Raw genomic sequence first — 16,516 nt, 5'->3', positions numbered from 1 at the left:
TTTGTTTGGAAACCCAGTCTGGACTCTCACAAAAACTGTGTATTGATGCCCCTGTGTCCCAGGCCCTACTACTTCACATGCAGCAACCCATAGGGCCCATTGCCTGCCCCAGGTCTTCCCGTTCCTGGCTGCATGGACCACGGAAACCCCCTTGGGGAACCACCTTCCTCCCTCCTGCCCAGGGGCACCACTCCATCCTCCATCCTAAGGCCTCAGCAGGAGAAAAAAGGGAAGCAGTGTTCCCAAGACACCGTTCCTCACCAGGGCCCAGTTCAAGCAGGTGCCGTAGAGAGGGAATTGTGGAGGGATGGAAGTGCATGAAAAAAGAGCAAATTATTTTCTTCCCTCTTCACTGCCTCAGTAAAATTGCCTGGGTGAACGTTTCATCCCTCAGACTTTTTGTCACTCCTTTTCAGATGTTCTGTGTCTTCCCACCCGCTAAACACCTATCTATCTGCTGGCACAAGGCAGACTGATGGCACATTTTTTTTGTAGGTGCTCATACTGAGAGAAAAAAAAAAAGCTCAGTTTCTTGAAAGATGCTTAATTGAAAGATGTTTAACTGAGTTTTGTGAAAGAAAATACTCTTCTGGAAAGATGAGGCTTGCATTTATTACAGAAGATACAAGGGCTGATAAACAGGCTCGGTATGTGTTTTGCAGCCTGGCTATTGTATTAAAATATGACCAAAAAAAAGTCCCTCAGGGAACAACCTTTTTTAAAAAGGAAAATCTATCTTTGCTTTAAAAATTCACTCGATCATGCTGGCTTCAGGTAGGCTGGTGAAGTCGGCAATGCTCCCCGGGCCCGGGTGGATGTGTCCTGGAAATATCTTGGTTTCCACAGGAAGAAAGGGCAGCGGGGACCCCAGTGTGGAGCTGTGCCACCATCCAGCTGCTACCTCATCATCACAGCAGGGGACAGGCCACTTCAGTGCACGGCGACCTGCTCCACCAGGTACACAGCTCTTACGAATCTAGCCACAGAATGAAAGGGTGACTCTGGAGCTTTGCATGCTTAACTTTTATCCTTGCTGTGCTTATCCTCTGCCAAAACATGTGCACAAGTGTGTCCACCCCAGTTCCTTCATCATGTCTATAGGATGAAAATAATTTACACTTAATATTTTTTAAAATGCTCAATTTCACGTTTACAAATTACTTCCATTTCAAAATAACTTAACAGATTGCATCCTGTTTTGACTTATCTCTTCAGTCTTTATTAATAAATAAAATAGGCCAGGGACCATTTGCCAGCCTCGAGGCAAAGTGGCAGAGCGCAGCTCACATCCATATGGCTGAACTCTCTTTCTGTCCCTATGCACTGTGGCTGAGTAAAAACTAACCACTGGGAACAGTCATTGGTCTGTGGTGTTCCCCAGATGGTGTCGGGGTGCTGTTAGGACAGTGCTGGTTGGCAGAAGCCAACAATAATGAGGTGCATGTTAACAACTGAACATGCCTCCAATTGTGTGCTCATGGCTGAACCCACACTCCAGTCTCATTTTATTTACCAATATAGATGTACTTAGAGAGATTTACTTTGTCCAATTTTAGTTCTCTAAATCCTGCCACCTTCTAGATCCTTGTAGTATATGTTCCTAAGCAGCACAGATAGAAAAAGTTGAAAATTTTCTTTAATTTACATCATGATTTATCTGATTAATTTTCAACTTACATACTTCATGGCTACGGTCAAGCAGGGTGTCAAGCTGTGCAGACTTGGCCTGAAAAACTTAAGAACTGCATCTGCAAAGGTGAGAAAGACCAGAAGAAATGCATAGGCAGATGGCCTGGGGACAGAGCACACTCAGAGTACAAGGCCTAGGAAAACCTGATCAAATACAAGTAATCTTGAAGTTTAACACCCAACAGCCACTGATGCTTTCACCCTACACAATCATAAACTATTTTAATTTTCATCAGTGATCTTGTCAGCATCCTTGAGCACAAGAAAGCTAAGCAGCATCCTCCAATGGGCAAGGACCAGAAGGGTTTCTTGAATAGGACTAGATTAGCTTGATGAATTGTCAGTAAGAAATAAAGCCCACAGAGACCATTATTTTTCTATTTATTCTTCACTAAACACCTTCATGTCTTGAATAGCTTCAGCCATGGTGTGAATGGGGGTGTGGGCAGGTGACATTGGCCAGGTTTTTCCAGGAAACTCAGCACAGCCAAAGCCCATGGGCGGGTTCCTATAGTGACTGAGCACTGCAAGACTTTTTGCCTGGCTCTCAGGAAGCACTTAGCAAAGCAAGAATGAAATGCTACTCTGCTTAAAACCTTTTCTGCAAGATTTATTCACCTGTAGCCTGGCAAGCAATTAACAAGCTGCATTACCCCTGAGGCAAGCAACAGATACTTGAAATGTTGAGTCTATCTCTATTAGTTCGTAGCTGTAACCATTTTTAGGACTCAGGAATTGCTGGGGATGAAAGCTTGGAGATGTATTATCTGGCATTACTTGCATAATTCTCATTTTTAAAAAAGCCTTATTGAATTTATGTAGTTATAATATGGCTGGTATCCCACATAGCAAATGGATTATACACTAGTGGCAGAAAGTTTTAAAGTAGTTTATTTATTTAATTGGCCAAAAGAATGAAGAGCCAGATTTCAATTCATTTAATTCGCAGCCTATGCCATTGATTTCTGAGTGTCTCATAAAAGGCCCTCCCTGTGCCAATGAAAACCAGGAGCATCTCTAGCCTGGTCACTCTATCTTGAACTGCAGGATATCACAATTTTAATCCCAGAAGTAAACTTCTATATCAACTAAAATGGCACCTACCGCATCTGCCAGAGGAGCTGAGCAATAAGCTGCCCTCAGTCCCCCACGTGGGTTACCCAGGAGTCACCTCCTCTGCCAAGCTCCTGCTTTCCCTACCATGCAGGTGGTCAGAAAATAGTTGGAGGCTTCAGGAGCTCTGTGTGCTGCCATGACTGCCATAAACACAGCTGCTCAGCTGGCTCACTGGTGTTGGAGACCATGACACCTCTTGGCTTCCTCTGTGAAATACAGTGCAGGACTTACCTGCGACCACGCGCAGCTGCTACCTACTACTGGCTCCTAGCTGTCCTAGCTAGGCAGGGTCCTAGAAGGCAGGGTTTTGTGTAGTAGGTATTGTACTTGACTCAGCTTATCAACACTAGGTTACGACGACAGTCAGGTTATATTGCCTAGGAAGGGAATATTTCTTAATCAGGTTAATCAAATCCATTGTGCCGTACTTCTTAGTCAGTGTAGGAGGACCTCCCAAAGTGCTCCTGCACATAACAAGCACACATGGTGTTCATCTGTTATTAGCAGCCAGGAGTACATAGAAGAGCTGCTAAACCATACTAGAGTCCTGAAATGGTTACAGTTGTCGTGCAGCTGAAATTTGGGCGTGTCAATAATAAAAAATACACCTTATTTTGCACATGCTCAGAGTCCAGCTGGTTCTTTCCCCTGGACTGGGTTTCCATCAGGAAGGAAGGAAGACACATGCATGGCTCCATTAGCCAGGTTTTGCCTCCAGAGGTCTGTTCCCAAGGAAGGATAAAAAAGCACAGGTTCCAGCAATTAAGATATTCGGTGCTGGTGGTGTATTTCACCATGATTCTTGCTCCTGAAGGAATCTGGACAACTTTTTGGCCTTTCTCCCTTGCATAAGCAGAACCATGCAAGAATAACAGGAACATGAGAACCTGTATGGAACAGGCTCCTTCAGTCTGACCTCTGACTTCAAAAGCCACACACTACACAGCAACCACAGGACAGACAGACGGGAAATGCTACCAAGAGTGGCGGCTGCTGGCATGAGGCTGGTCTCCTGCCCCCTCAGCAGATTCTTTCCTCCCTTTTTCTGATTGATCACCACCAGCTGCTCACACCTTCATGTGCTATCCTGCTTGGTGCCCCTGCTTAGCTTACTCCAGTGGAGGAATTCCATTCTGAACTTCAATTATTTTTTTTCTCTCTTTATTTCTAATCAGATACACTTTGTTTTGCAAAGGTTATTGTAAAAATACTTCAGTTCCCAGCAACAAAGTCAGCAAGTGCTGGCAGATTTGTTGCACAGCACAATGGTGTGTGATGTTTCCTGAGAACAGTGAGCATTTGCTACATCTCCATGGGGTCAGATGTCACACCACAGGTGATGCACACTGGATGCATGAAACAGCACAAGATTTCAACCAAATAAGCCAAAGGAAAAGATACTGCAAGCAGAGCATGACTGGTCTGAGGTTTTGCATTCCTTTCTCTCGGTTATGACCCATCACAAGTGTTATTTGCTTATTTCTCAAGAAAAGAAAATGGCATTTGGTTCAGGCTGAGTAAGTTCCATGAAACTTTTGTCCTGTCAATTACTTTGTGTAGTAATTTAAGAAGAGGGTGATATGTGTAGAGGATGTCCTTGAGGTGTTAATATCACTATGCAAGTTGTGGTGGCTTGTCTGTGGGCACAGTGCAAGCTCTCCAAGTTGCAGAGGTCATTTACCTGGCTGTTCAAACAGGAGAGCTTTTGTGCAACAGCTGTCATTACTAAGGCTGAGTTTGCAGATCTTCTCTCATTTACAATAAAATAGGAGCTAGGAGTCCCTTCTATACCACCTGCTATATCCTGCAGATAATGGAGAATTATTAAATATCTTTGGCTGTGTTGCTTTGCCTAACTGAAGTTGCCCAGGTGACAAAATGTCCAATTGTTTCCTATAGGAACTAGGTCATACTTATCATTTAATCTTGGTATTGACTGGCATTTCTAACCAATCCTACAGGATTACTTTGCTTAGACAAATTATGTATATTGAATGAAACCCTTTGGACCAGTGAAGCCAGAAAGACTGAAAATACCTCATTTGGTTCTTTTAGTCTGGTCAGCTTTGATCTATCAAGCCATTACTGTCACAGTTATAAAGGGAGTTTTCTATTGTGAATGAGGAATGCATTTAAACACATCTAAACCACAAAGAACTTCATAGTCAGTCTGTATTTACCAATGAAATACCAACTCTGGTGCACTGTCACTGAACCTATGTCGTAGTTCAGCCCTGATTGGGACCAGACTATGCAGTCTCTCTCTCACTCCCCCCACCCTCCAAGAGAATAGGGAAAGATAGTATAAGGAAAAAACGGCTCGAGGTTTGAGACAAGGACAGGGAGAAAATCCTTAAAGTTACTGTCACGGGCAAAACAGCCTCGACTTGGGGAAAACTATTCATTTATTACTAAAAAGAGCAGGATAATGAGACAGAGAACAAGATAACCTCCATCCACCCCTCCCTCTTCCCAAGCTTAACATTATCTCTATCACCTTCCCCCCCGCAAGCGGCACAGGGGGGAAGAGGGAATGGGGGTTGCGGTCAGTTCATCATGCATTGTTTTATGCCGCTGCTTCATGGTTGGGGGAAGGACTCCTCACATTCCTCCCCTGCTCCTTCACGGGGTCCCACCCATACGCCATAGTCCTTCCTGAAACTGCTCTAACATGGGTCATCTCTTCCACGGAGTGCAGTCTCTCCAGAACAGCTGTCCCAGCGGGCCCTCCATGGGCCACAGCTGCCTTCGGGCATCCACCTCCCCCGAAGTGGGGTCCTTCTCCTGGATCTCTGCTCCTCCGTGGACCTCCATGGACTGCAGGGGGACAACCTGCTCCACCATGGTCGTCACCACAGGCTGCAGGGGAATCTTGGCCAGGAGCCGCATTACTTCTCCCCCTCCTTCTGAACTGACCTTGGCGTCTGCAGCCGTTCCTCTCACAAGACATGTTCTTCACAACAGGCTGGCAGATGCCTCTCAGAATCTCTTCACATCATCCATCTCCATCTCCTCTCCACTTCTTGCAGCCGGGCTGGGCTGATTCGGGCCCAGTTGGCTGCCTGGCAAGAGGCCAGAGGGTGAGGCCTGCAAGGCCCATGAGGCCTGTGCCTCCCCCTCTGCGCCTCAGCCCCCGCTCAGCTTCTTCATATCTTCTCTCTTCCTTTTTTTCTGTTTTCCCCTTCTTAAATACGTTATCGCAGAGGCGTTATCACGGGACATTCTGCTATAAATTGGCTCGGCCTTGGCCAGCAGCAGGTCCGCCCTAGGCCCAGCCGAGTCCACTGAACAAAGGGGAGCAACTTCTAGCAGTTTCCTACAGAAGCTGCCATCTTAGCCCCCCCCCCCCACTAAACAAAACCACAACAACCTAGTAAGCAGTTAAAACAGTTGTAAGGCTTGGCCAAATTTAAAGGAAAGATCTTTCAAAATCCAGCAGATACCACTCAACTTCCTCTAAACCTCATTTTTTTTCCCATAAATCTTCAAGACTTGTCCTTCAAGCAATCCACTGTCAAGGACTTGACCAACTAGCTGGCTATTCAAAACAATACCTTGTTTCCAAGATTCACAGATGTTTGCACAACACAATCAATCTTTTAACAGTTCAAGTGTTTTTTTCTATGGGTTGAATATTCATCCTCAAATAAAATGCAGTAAAATGGATCTGTGAACAGGACAAGAGATGGAAGTAGTAGGAGGCCCCTACAAACAAATGGATGTGCAAAAGGAGAATAGTAGATTTGAGGACAGAAAATATATTTTTACTTAAGTAGCTTTTAACTTATATTTTTATACCTGTCTTATCTGTCTTGCTATCAGATGAAGACTTACAAGTTGCTTCACAGAATTTTATCGAATATGGTACAACTCTGAAGAATGATTATGCAAAGATGGCACTCTTGCTTAACAGACATACGTCCAACACATATTCAGAGCTAGGGATATATTTTTTTGTTATTTAAAGCCATTAAGTCTTATTGAATCAATAACGCAAATGCAGAGTAGAGCCCATTCTGTTCCTTTTTTTTTTTTGTATACTGTCAGGCCTGTTTGGAGGCCATGCAAAATCTGAGTACAGCTGCACAAATATATCAATAAGACATCTACGGGTTCCTCAATAATTGCACTATCTCTGAGCATCCAGCTAACCAAAGAGCCTGCACAGATGGGAAGACAGACAATGCTAAAGCAGAATTCAGATCAGGTGATGGCGGGATCAATGCTTCATTCAGGGAGTCTAAGTTCCTAAATTACTGAAAAGCTTCATGAGATTAATAATAAGGAAACTATTAGAAGAGGCAAATGACAAAGCAGTCAGGCTTGAGGTGCGTCTTATAAATGATGTTCAACCCTATCTGGAAGCTGTATCACAGAACAGTTGAGACTGAAACAATTCTCTGGATGTAATCTGGTCCAAGACCTCTGCTCAATCAGGGCCATCTAGAGTCAGTTGACCAGATAGATTTTGAGTATCTCCAAGGATAGAGACTCCACAACCTTCCTGGCCAAAGATTTCCAGTGCTCAGTCAACCTCACAGTGAAAAAAATGTTTCCTGATGTTCAGAGGGAATCTCCCATGTTTCAATTTGTGCCCATTACCTCTAATCCTGTCATCGGGCAACACTGAAAAAAACCAGCTGTGCTGGGCTTGCTGCTGCTGTGTTGGCAGTTGCCCAGTGTTCCACTGACTGTCACCTCCCTTGGTTCAGCTCAGCTTGGGGAGGGTCACTTGCCACCATGGTTCTTGCATCACAAACGTTGCCATGGCTGAGCCCTGGTGACAGATGGTGAAAGGGTGACAGTCCCATGTCCTGCCTGCATCACAAACATGGGTGGAGTTTGTATCTGGAGCTGAGTGATGCTGAGCATCACTTTGACGGCAAGCTGTTGGGAGAAGGAGAGGCTCGTGATCTGGGAAGGAAGAGCAAGCTGAGTGCCAGCTGTGTCCCGCTGCTTCTCCTCAAGTTCTCCCTGTCTCTGGCTGTCATCTTAAAGGCACGCCTATTATGTCCTGGGATATGAGCAGCTTCCTCAGCCTAGCCACCATCATCACCTTCTGCGCCTTCCAGGCGTTGGTGCTGATGGTGTTTGTCTACCGCCTCGTGGTGACCATGACCAAGCCCCAGGTAGGAGTCAGTGCTGGTGCACAGGTGAGGCCTGCCCAGCAGGGTGGGGGTCAGCAGGGGCCCAGGAGCAGCCCCAGGGCCAGGCTGGAGGGACCCTGCCTGGCAGGGGAGGTCACCTCACAGCCGGACCCTGGCCAGCCAGGGGCAGGAAGCTTGGGGCAGGCACAGGTGTGGCCCTGGTAGGCTCAGGAGTTTTGCTGGTGCTGCTGAGGCTGCTGGGGACATTCCCTTCTCCCTCATTGTTTTCCTTGCCTGTGCAGGAAAGGAGGCCAAGGAAGCAACAATGGCGCAGAGGCAAGAAGGGGAATGCCAGAGGTGAGCAGCACCTGGGCAAGGGCAGGTGCCCTGCCAAGACCCTCCCTGGTCCCATGTGGCCACTGTCCCATCCAGGGATGCCCCATTTGCTCACTCTGTCTCCTCTGCCTGCAGGCTTTCTGCTCCTGGAGCCTTTACAGCCCTTCAAGACCCAGTAGGTGGATCTGTGCCCCCTGGAGCACTGGGGCCCCCTCAAGTATCCCCCACACCAAGGGATGTCCCACTAACACTGCCCTCTGCCCCTCTGCAGATGCCCCACAAACCCGGAGATGGATGTCATTGACAGAACTGTACAGGACTTCCAAAGGACCATTGAGGACATAACAAGATACATGGACACGTGAGACCACAGAGTACGGGGATGGGTACAGGGAAGGGGGACACAGCTTGGGACTAGTGCTTGGGGAGGGCATGGAGAAATCCCCAGGTGTACAATGTGAGGGATGATGCCCTTCTGGAGGCAATGATGTCCATAGTCCAGAGGTGACAGTGTCTCCCCCTTTTCCTCGGGCAGAGAGGGATCGCTGTGCCCAGCAGGCAGGGAGAGGGCCTCAGACACACAATGGGTGGGACCCCACAGCAGTGACACAGCCCGCTGTCTCCTTCAGGGCAGCAGGGAGAGCCCCAGGACGCTCAGGAGTGCTGGGCTCAGGCTTTCCCCCCTCCTCACACAGGCTCAACTACGAGATGCCTGAGGACAGCAACAGCTTGAGTTCCATCACAGCCAGTGAAGACAGCTCCTCTTCAAGGGTTTCTCTGTTCCCTTCAAGAGAAGAATCCCACAGTTCCGACATGACTGACAACACCAGCTGCTCTGGAGCAGACACGGGTGATGCCTCCAGCATCCAGCCTGGCCATGGCCATCCCAGGGCTGGACCAGAGGAGAAGCCTGGCTCAGCAACTTACCCATGCTGCATGGAAGAGGTAGCCAGTTGCTTTGACACCGGCAGCATGCAGCAGCACCAGGAAGATCCTAAGACGCAGCTTGATGCTCCCACTCCACCTCCACAGGTGCCTGAGGTCCACTTCAGGGAAATGGAGGTGCCTCTCCACCACGACAAAGGCCAGGAGACTTTGGACGGCCTCATCCCAGAATCCCAACTGGAGGAGGAACTGGGCCTGCCAGCCAAAGTGGATGAGACTCCACAGGATGGCCCAGCCTCAGCTCCTGCAACACCTCAGCAAGCCAAAAATGATGTTATGGTCATTCCCATTGTGCGGGACCCGCCCTTCCTGGATGAGGCTGTGAGAAATGAACTAGAGCGTCACATTACTAAAATGAAGATACAGAGGCGCTATGGGCTGCAAATGAACAGGGAGTGTGAGCACAGCTTTGAATACCTCTCTACAAAATTAAAAGCCTCTCAGGATTTCCCTCTGTAGAGGCACTGTGTGCTGCCCTACCGCTCCACCTTCCAGCATCCTGTCTGCCACTGCCACCTTCGCTCCCTCTGTCTCCTCTGCCTGCAGCCTTTGTCCTCCCAGACTTTTCACAGCACTCGAGGACGCGGGCACAGCTTCATGCACACGCTGGGTGACACCCCACGGCAGTGACGCAGCCTGCCATCTCCGCAGGGTTGGATAGAGAGCCCCAGGACACTCAAAAGTGCTGGGTTGAGGCTTCCCGTCCTTCTCACACAGGCTGAAGTGCGAGACACCCAAGGACAGTGACAGCTCCTGGACTGCCATCACAGCCAGAGGTAGCCAGTTGCCTTGAGGACAGTAGCATGCAGCAGCAGCAGGAAGATCTTGAGATGCAGCTGGATGGTCCCACTGCAAGTCCATAGGTGTCTGGTGTCCAGCTCAGGGAAATTGAGGTTTCTCTCCACCATGACAAAGGCGCGGAGACTTTGGAGGGCCTCATCCTGGAATCCAAACTGGAACAGGAACTGGGCCTGCCAGCCAGTGTGGATGTCCCAGCCTCAGGTCCTACAACACCTCACTGAGCTGAAAATCGTGATGTCATTTTAGTTCTCACTGTGCAGGACTTGCCATTCCTGGATAAGGCTGTGAAAAATGAACTAGAACATCACATTCTTAAAATGAATAAACAGAGGCGCTATGGGCTGTAATTGAGAATGGAGCGTGAGCATTGAATACCTCAGTTAGAGATAAAAAGCCTCTCAGGCTTTCTCTCTCCAGAGGCACTGTGGGCTGCCCTACCCCTTCTGCTTCCAGCACTGGAACAGGCTCGTTGGTTCCACGTAGATGGCAGGACAGTCCCTGCACCCCAAGGAGTGTCCGCAGAGCTTGTGGGTGCACTTCTGCTGGGGATGCAGGCTCCAGTCCACTCTGGGCCAGCAGCGTGGGTGGAAGAAAAACAAGCACGGGGGAACAGCTGTCAGCAGCATGGCCACAGCAAGGAGACCAACCCCACTGGGCATCGATGAGAAGCAGCAGGGCCCTGGGATTCAAGGGGATGTGCCTGGTCCATCCCCTTCCGGCCAGGCAGAGCAGGAGCTGGCATTGCTGCAAAGTGGCAAGCGCTTCCTGTTAAATAACGACTGAAGTCTGTTGGTTTCCTGGGCTCATATAGCTATTCTAAAGGAGAATTAAAAATGCAGGTCCCGACATGGGGTCCCAGCAGTCTCTCTGTGACTTGAGTTGTTCTTACTCTGCACTATGAAGTGTTTGAAGGTGCATTACACACCTCCTTGTCTCCTGGCGTCTGCCAAGGAGAAGGGAAACAGGAGGCAACTTTCCAAGACTGCTTGAGCTATCAAGGCAGAGAAGAAAGTTTAGATTCCCTGTTTTCTCAAGGGGAAACCCAAGGCTTAGGGCAGAGCTTCTGAGCCGGTGGAAGAGGTTTTGGCCCCTCAGATCTGCCAGGACCACTGTCCACATCATGTCTTCCTCAGTTCCGTGAGAAGGATGCATGTTTAAAAATGGACATATTGAGAGCCTTTATTGGAACTTCAAGAATGACAGGGGCTTTGCAGGGACGGCTGGTAAAGTTTGCTGGGAGCATGGAGGCCTTCCTCCTGCAGCCACCCCTGTTCCCCACAGGGAATGGGTCGCGCTTACAGCATGTGTCTGTGGAGGTGGTGATGGCGCTGAGGGCAGAAGCTGTCACGAACGAGCGCTCCAGCGGCAGGTCTCTGATCCCTGTTCAGCAGGGGCAAGGGATGGCCTGCACCCAGCATGAACAACAAGGTTTTAGCAGGGGGTGCTGCAGAGGGTGCTGGGGCTGCCCTGTGCCAGTCACAGCCTGTTCCAGCCAGTTCCAGAAGGCTCTGCAACGGACGCAAGGGCTGTGGCTGCTCAGCCAAACGGGCTCCGTCGAATGCTGCAGCCCTGCGTGCAGGAAGGGAAGGGAGAGTGGGAGCCAGGCGTCCACGCGAGGACAGGGCTGAGAGGCAGAAGGGCCAGAAGAGGGCTGCTGCTGCCCAGCAAGCAAAGGGGGACCGTGCGCACAGAGCCACGATACTGCTCCCTCTAGTTTGGGAAGGGTGCCTTCTGCCACAGTGTGCTCCCACCAGGCCTGTGTCCCCATGGGCGCAGCCGGACACAGGAGTCCTGGGGCAGAGAAACCACCTCTGCCAGGCAGCAGCTGCTGTCTGCTCGCCCTCATCCTCGTTTGCTGTTAGCTTGCTCTCGCACCCAGCAAAAGCTCCCAGACACAGACAAGGCCCAACTGGGCAGCAGCAAGGAAAGGAGAGCTGAGGAGCCCCAAGGGAAGAGGCTCGAGTAATGTAAAGCAGAGACAAGTACATGGTGAGGCAGGAAAAAGGCTGAGGAGGACGAGGCGAGCGCAAACCCCAAGCAGGAGAAAGAGAGCAGTGAGGGCCAGCAGAAGGGAGTGGGAGGGAAGAGCTCCTGCAGGTCCCACTGCATTTCCCTCAACTCATCACTTGATGTTTAAAATGAAGTTCAGTTCTCCAAGCTGAGTGTCCTGTACCCCCAGGAGCAGTCAGTGAGCCGTTGCCCTGCCTTTATTTTGTCCCCAAAGTTTTCTCTCTTCTTCTTCTTCTGATTCTCTGCGCTGGAGGGGAGCAGAAGTGGCCAGGGCCAGCCCCCCACACCGTAACTGCCCTTTAAGCAAAGGGCCATGGAGCAGTCGCACTCCCCGTTCCGCAGGGGCGAGGGGTGCCCTGTCTCGGGCAGCAATGGCAAGGTTTTGGCAGTGCAGGCCTGCAGGGGAGGCCTGTGGGAGGGGAGGGGAGGCTGCCCTGTGCCCATCACAGCTGGTTCCAGCCTGTTCCAGAACGTTCTGCAACGGACACAGAGCTCAGCCAATCAGGGCAGTCGGAGGCGGCTCCGGGCCAATGAGAGGAGGCCGCGCCGCCCCCGAGAGAACAGGCCTGGGCAGGCGGAAGGGCTGAGGCGCAGGGCAGTGGGGTCCCCGAGCAGCGGGGGCTGGCAGAGCGGCAGGGCCGGGCCTGGCAGCCGGGGCTCGTCGCACAGCCCAGCCAGGCAGCAGGGTGGGCCGGGAGCGCTGGAGGGGGCCGTCCCAGCGACTGACCCTGGACAGACACCGTCCTGAGCTCATACAGCTATTCAAAAGGAGAATAAAAAGTGCAGGTCCAGTCTTGGGGTCCCAGCAGTCTCTCTGAGTTGAGTTGTTCATTCTCTGCACTGTGAAGGGTCTGGAGGTGCCTTACACAGATGGTTCTTGTGTCTGCCAAGGAGAAGGGAAACAGGAGGCAGCTTTCCAAGACAGCTTGAGCTCTCAAGACAGAAAAGACAGTTTAGATTCCCTGCTTTCCCAAGGGGAAGGCAGAGGCTTAGGGCAGAGCTTCTGAGCTGGTTTGAGAGGTTTTGGTCCCTCCGATCTGCCCAAGTGTGCTCCCCCTAGGCCCGTGCCCCCATGGGCGCAGCCACACACAGGAGTCCTGGGGCAGAGAAACCACCTCTGACAGGCAGCAGCTGCTGTCTGCTCGGCCTCATCCTTGTTTGTAGTTAGAGTGCCTGCCACCAAGCTCTTCGGCACAGGCAAGGCCCCATTTGGCAGCAGCAAAGAGAGAAGATGAGAAGAATAAGAAAGGAGAGGTGAGATGAGGAGCCGCAAGGGAAGAGGACAAAGGGAGCTGGAAGCAGAGCCTCAGTGTCCACCAGGTGCCAGGCTGAGGACACCACACTCTTTGGGTGAGTGGGGCTGGTCGCAGGTCACCGTGGGGCTCACCCGGGCCCCTTGGGGATGGGGAAAGCCTGCAAGCAGCTTGGGGGGTAATGGGGAAACACCTGGTGGGAACTCGGGGTGAGGCTTGCTCAGTGGGAGAGACGGGTGCCATGAGGACATGGTGCCAGCGAGGCCACGGGACAGCATAGGGCAAAGCCAGGCTGGGAGCAGCCCTGGGAACAGTGGCTCCTCTTGCCCTTGGGAAGTCTCTCCACACGTTGCTGGTTGAGATTGCAGACAGCAGCCCGACGCTCAGAAGGTGACTGTGCTTTTCTCCTTGCAGGTGTCCAGGGGCAGCAGGACTCTGTGGTGAGCACACCTGGTGAGCAGCAGATCCCTCCAGGCCCTTCCAGGAGCAGGAGATGCCCAATAAACCTTTGTCTCTTGTTTGTACCTGGAGCTGAGCGACGGCGAGGGGCACTTTGACTGCGAGCTGTTGGGTGAGGCAAAGCGCGTGATCTGGGAAGGAAGAGCAAGCTGAGTGCCAGCTGGGTCTGGTTGTCCTCCTCAAGTTCTCTCTGTCTCTGGCTGTCATCTTAAAGGCACGTCTGTCATGTCCTGGGATATGAGCTGCTTCCTCAGTCTAGCCGCCATCATCGCCTTTTGCGCTTCCCAGGCGTTGGTGCTGGTGGTGTTTGTCTACCGCCTCATGGTGACCCCGACCAAGCCCCAGGTAGGAGTCAGTGCTGGAGCAGCGGCGAGCGCTGCCCAGCAGGGTGGGGGTCAGCAGGGGCCCAGGAGCAGCCCCAGGGCCGGGCTGGAGGAGCCCTGCCTGGCAGGGGAGGTGGCTTCACAGCCTGAGTAACAGAGTTGAGCAGGCTCCGGCCAAGCGCAGGTGCTCTGCAAAGACCACCCCTGGCCCCATGTGCCCACTGTCCTATCCAGGGATGCCCCATTTGCTCATTCTGTCTCCTCTGCCTGCAGGCTTTGTGCTCCTGGAGCCTTTACAGCCCTTCAAGACCCAGTAGGTGGATCTGTGCCCCGTGGAGCACTGGGGCCCCCTCAAGTATCCCCCGCACCAAGGGATGTCCCACTAACGCTGCCCTCTGTGGCTGCCCCATATTCCTGGAGATGCATGTCATTGACACAATTGCACAGGACTTCCAAAGGACCATTGAGGATGTAACAAGATACATGGACACTTGAGAACACTGAGCATGGGGAAGGGGACAGGGACCGGGGACACATCTTGGGACTAGTGCTTTGGAAGGGCATGGAGAAATCCCCAGGTGTACAACGTGAGGGATGATGCCCTTCTGGAGGCAATGATGTCTGTAGTCCAGAGCTGACAGTGGCTCCCGCTTTTCCTGGGGCAGAGAGGGATCGCTGTGCCCAGCAGGCAGGGAGAGGGCCTCAGACACACAATGGGTGGGACCCCACAGCAGTGACACAGCCCGCTGTCTCCTTCAGTGCAGCAGGGAGAGCCCCAGGACGCTCAGGAGTGCTGGGCTCAGGCTTTCTCCCCTCCTCACACAGGCTCAACTACGAGATGCCTGAGGACAGCAACAGCTTGAGTTCCATCACAGCCAGTGAAGACAGCTCCTCTTCAAGGGTTTCTCTGTTCCCTTCAAGAGAAGAATCCCACAATTCCATCATGACTGACAAAGCCATCTGCTCTGGAGCAGGCACGGGTGATGCCTCCAGCATCCAGCCTGGCCACGTCCATCCCAGGGCTGGACCAGAGGAGCAGCCTGGCCCAGCAACTCACCCACGCTGCGTGGAAGAGGTAGCCAGTTGCCTTGACACAGGCAGCATGCAGCAGCACCAGGAAGATCCTGAGATGCAGCTTGATGCTCCCACTACACCTCCACAGGTGCCTGAGGTCCACTTCAGGGAAATGGAGGTGCCTCTCCACCACGACAAAGGCCAGGAGACTTTGGACGGCCTCATCCCAGAATCCTAACTGGAGGAGGAACTGGGCCTGCCAGCCAAAGTGGATGAGACTCCACAGGATGGCCCAGCCTCAGCTCCTACAACACCTCAGCAAGCCGAAAAGCATGATGTGATTGTGCTTCCCATTGTGCGGGACCTGCCATTCCTGGATGATCCTGTGGAAAATTAACTGGAGCGTCACATTACTAAAATGAAGATACAGAGGCGCTATGGGCTGCAAATGAACAGGGAGTGTGAGCACAGCTTTGAATACCTCTCTACAAAATTAAAAGCCTCTCAGGATTTCCCTCTGCAGAGGCACTGTGTGCTGCCCTACCGCTCCACCTTCCAGCATCCTGTCTGATGACGCCGCCTTCGCTCCCTCTGTCTCCTCTGCCTGCAGCCTTTGTCCTCCAGGACTTTTCACAGCACTCGAGGACCCGGAAAGTGGAGCCATACCCCAGAGAGTGCGACGCCCCCTCTGCTATCCCCCGCCAAGGGAGATCCCACTAGAGCTGCCCTCTGCCCGCCTGCAGCTGCCCCATACTCCTGCAGTTCGATGCTACGGACAAAATAGCCTGTCAGTGCAAGCTGATGATCAAGAACCTAAAGAGACACGTGAACACGAGAGGCCACTGAGGACGGGAGGGGGACAGGGACGGGGGCATGGCTGAGGAGTACCGCTTGGCGAGGGCACGGGGAAATGCCCACGTGAGGGGGATGCCCTTGCAGAGGGATTAACCTCCATGATGCAGAGCTGACAGTGTCTTCCCTTTTTCCTGAGGTAGAGGGGCATCCCTATGCTCGGCAGGCAGGGAGAAAGCCTCAGGCACACACGGGGTGACACCCCATGGCAGTGACGCAGCCTGCCATCTCCTCAGGGTAGGAGAGAGAGCCCCGGGACACTCAAGAGCGCTGGGTTCACGCTTCCCCTCCTTCTCACACAGGCTCAACTGCGAGACACCTGAGGACAGTGTCAGCTCCTGGACTGCCATCACAGACAGTGAAGACAGGTCCTCTTCAAGGGTTTCCCTGTCTCCTTTGAGAGAAGAACCCCACACTTCCACCATGGCGAGCAAAGCCAGCTCCTCTGCAGAGGTGTCTCTCTCCCATTTGAGTGATGAGTCCTGGACGTCCATCACAAGAAGTGACTTTGGCTCCTCTTCACTCTGGAGTCTCTCTCCACTCTTGTGGATGGAGCAGATATGAGGGATGCCTCTAGCGTGCAGCCTGGCCTGGAGCATCCCGGAGCTGCTCCCACAGAGAAGCCTGAGAC

General features: G+C 51.9%; 1 protein-coding gene and 1 pseudogene across 1 annotated transcript; both read left to right on the top strand.

Annotated features, from left to right (window-relative positions):
- The first annotated feature begins 7,814 nt into the window (after nt 1-7,814).
- Nucleotides 7,815-9,632, top strand: LOC147601185 (uncharacterized). The gene is made up of 4 exons (XM_086743504.1): nt 7,815-7,977; nt 8,195-8,249; nt 8,500-8,589; nt 8,726-9,632. The coding sequence occupies exons 1-4, from the start codon at nt 7,815-7,817 to the stop codon at nt 9,630-9,632; spliced, it is 1,215 nt and encodes a 404-aa protein (XP_086599630.1).
- Nucleotides 9,633-11,215: 1,583 nt separating this feature from the next.
- On the top strand, nt 11,216-15,604 carry LOC147601184 (uncharacterized; annotated as a pseudogene).
- The last annotated feature ends 912 nt before the right edge of the window (nt 15,605-16,516 follow it).

Source organism: Chlamydotis macqueenii, chromosome 3 (assembly GCF_036417535.1).
Source record: "Chlamydotis macqueenii isolate bChlMac1 chromosome 3, bChlMac1.mat, whole genome shotgun sequence".
Taxonomy (NCBI): Eukaryota; Metazoa; Chordata; class Aves; order Otidiformes; family Otididae; genus Chlamydotis; species Chlamydotis macqueenii.
Note: the sequence above shows the minus strand (reverse complement) of the source record. Positions and strands in the feature narration are given on the sequence as shown.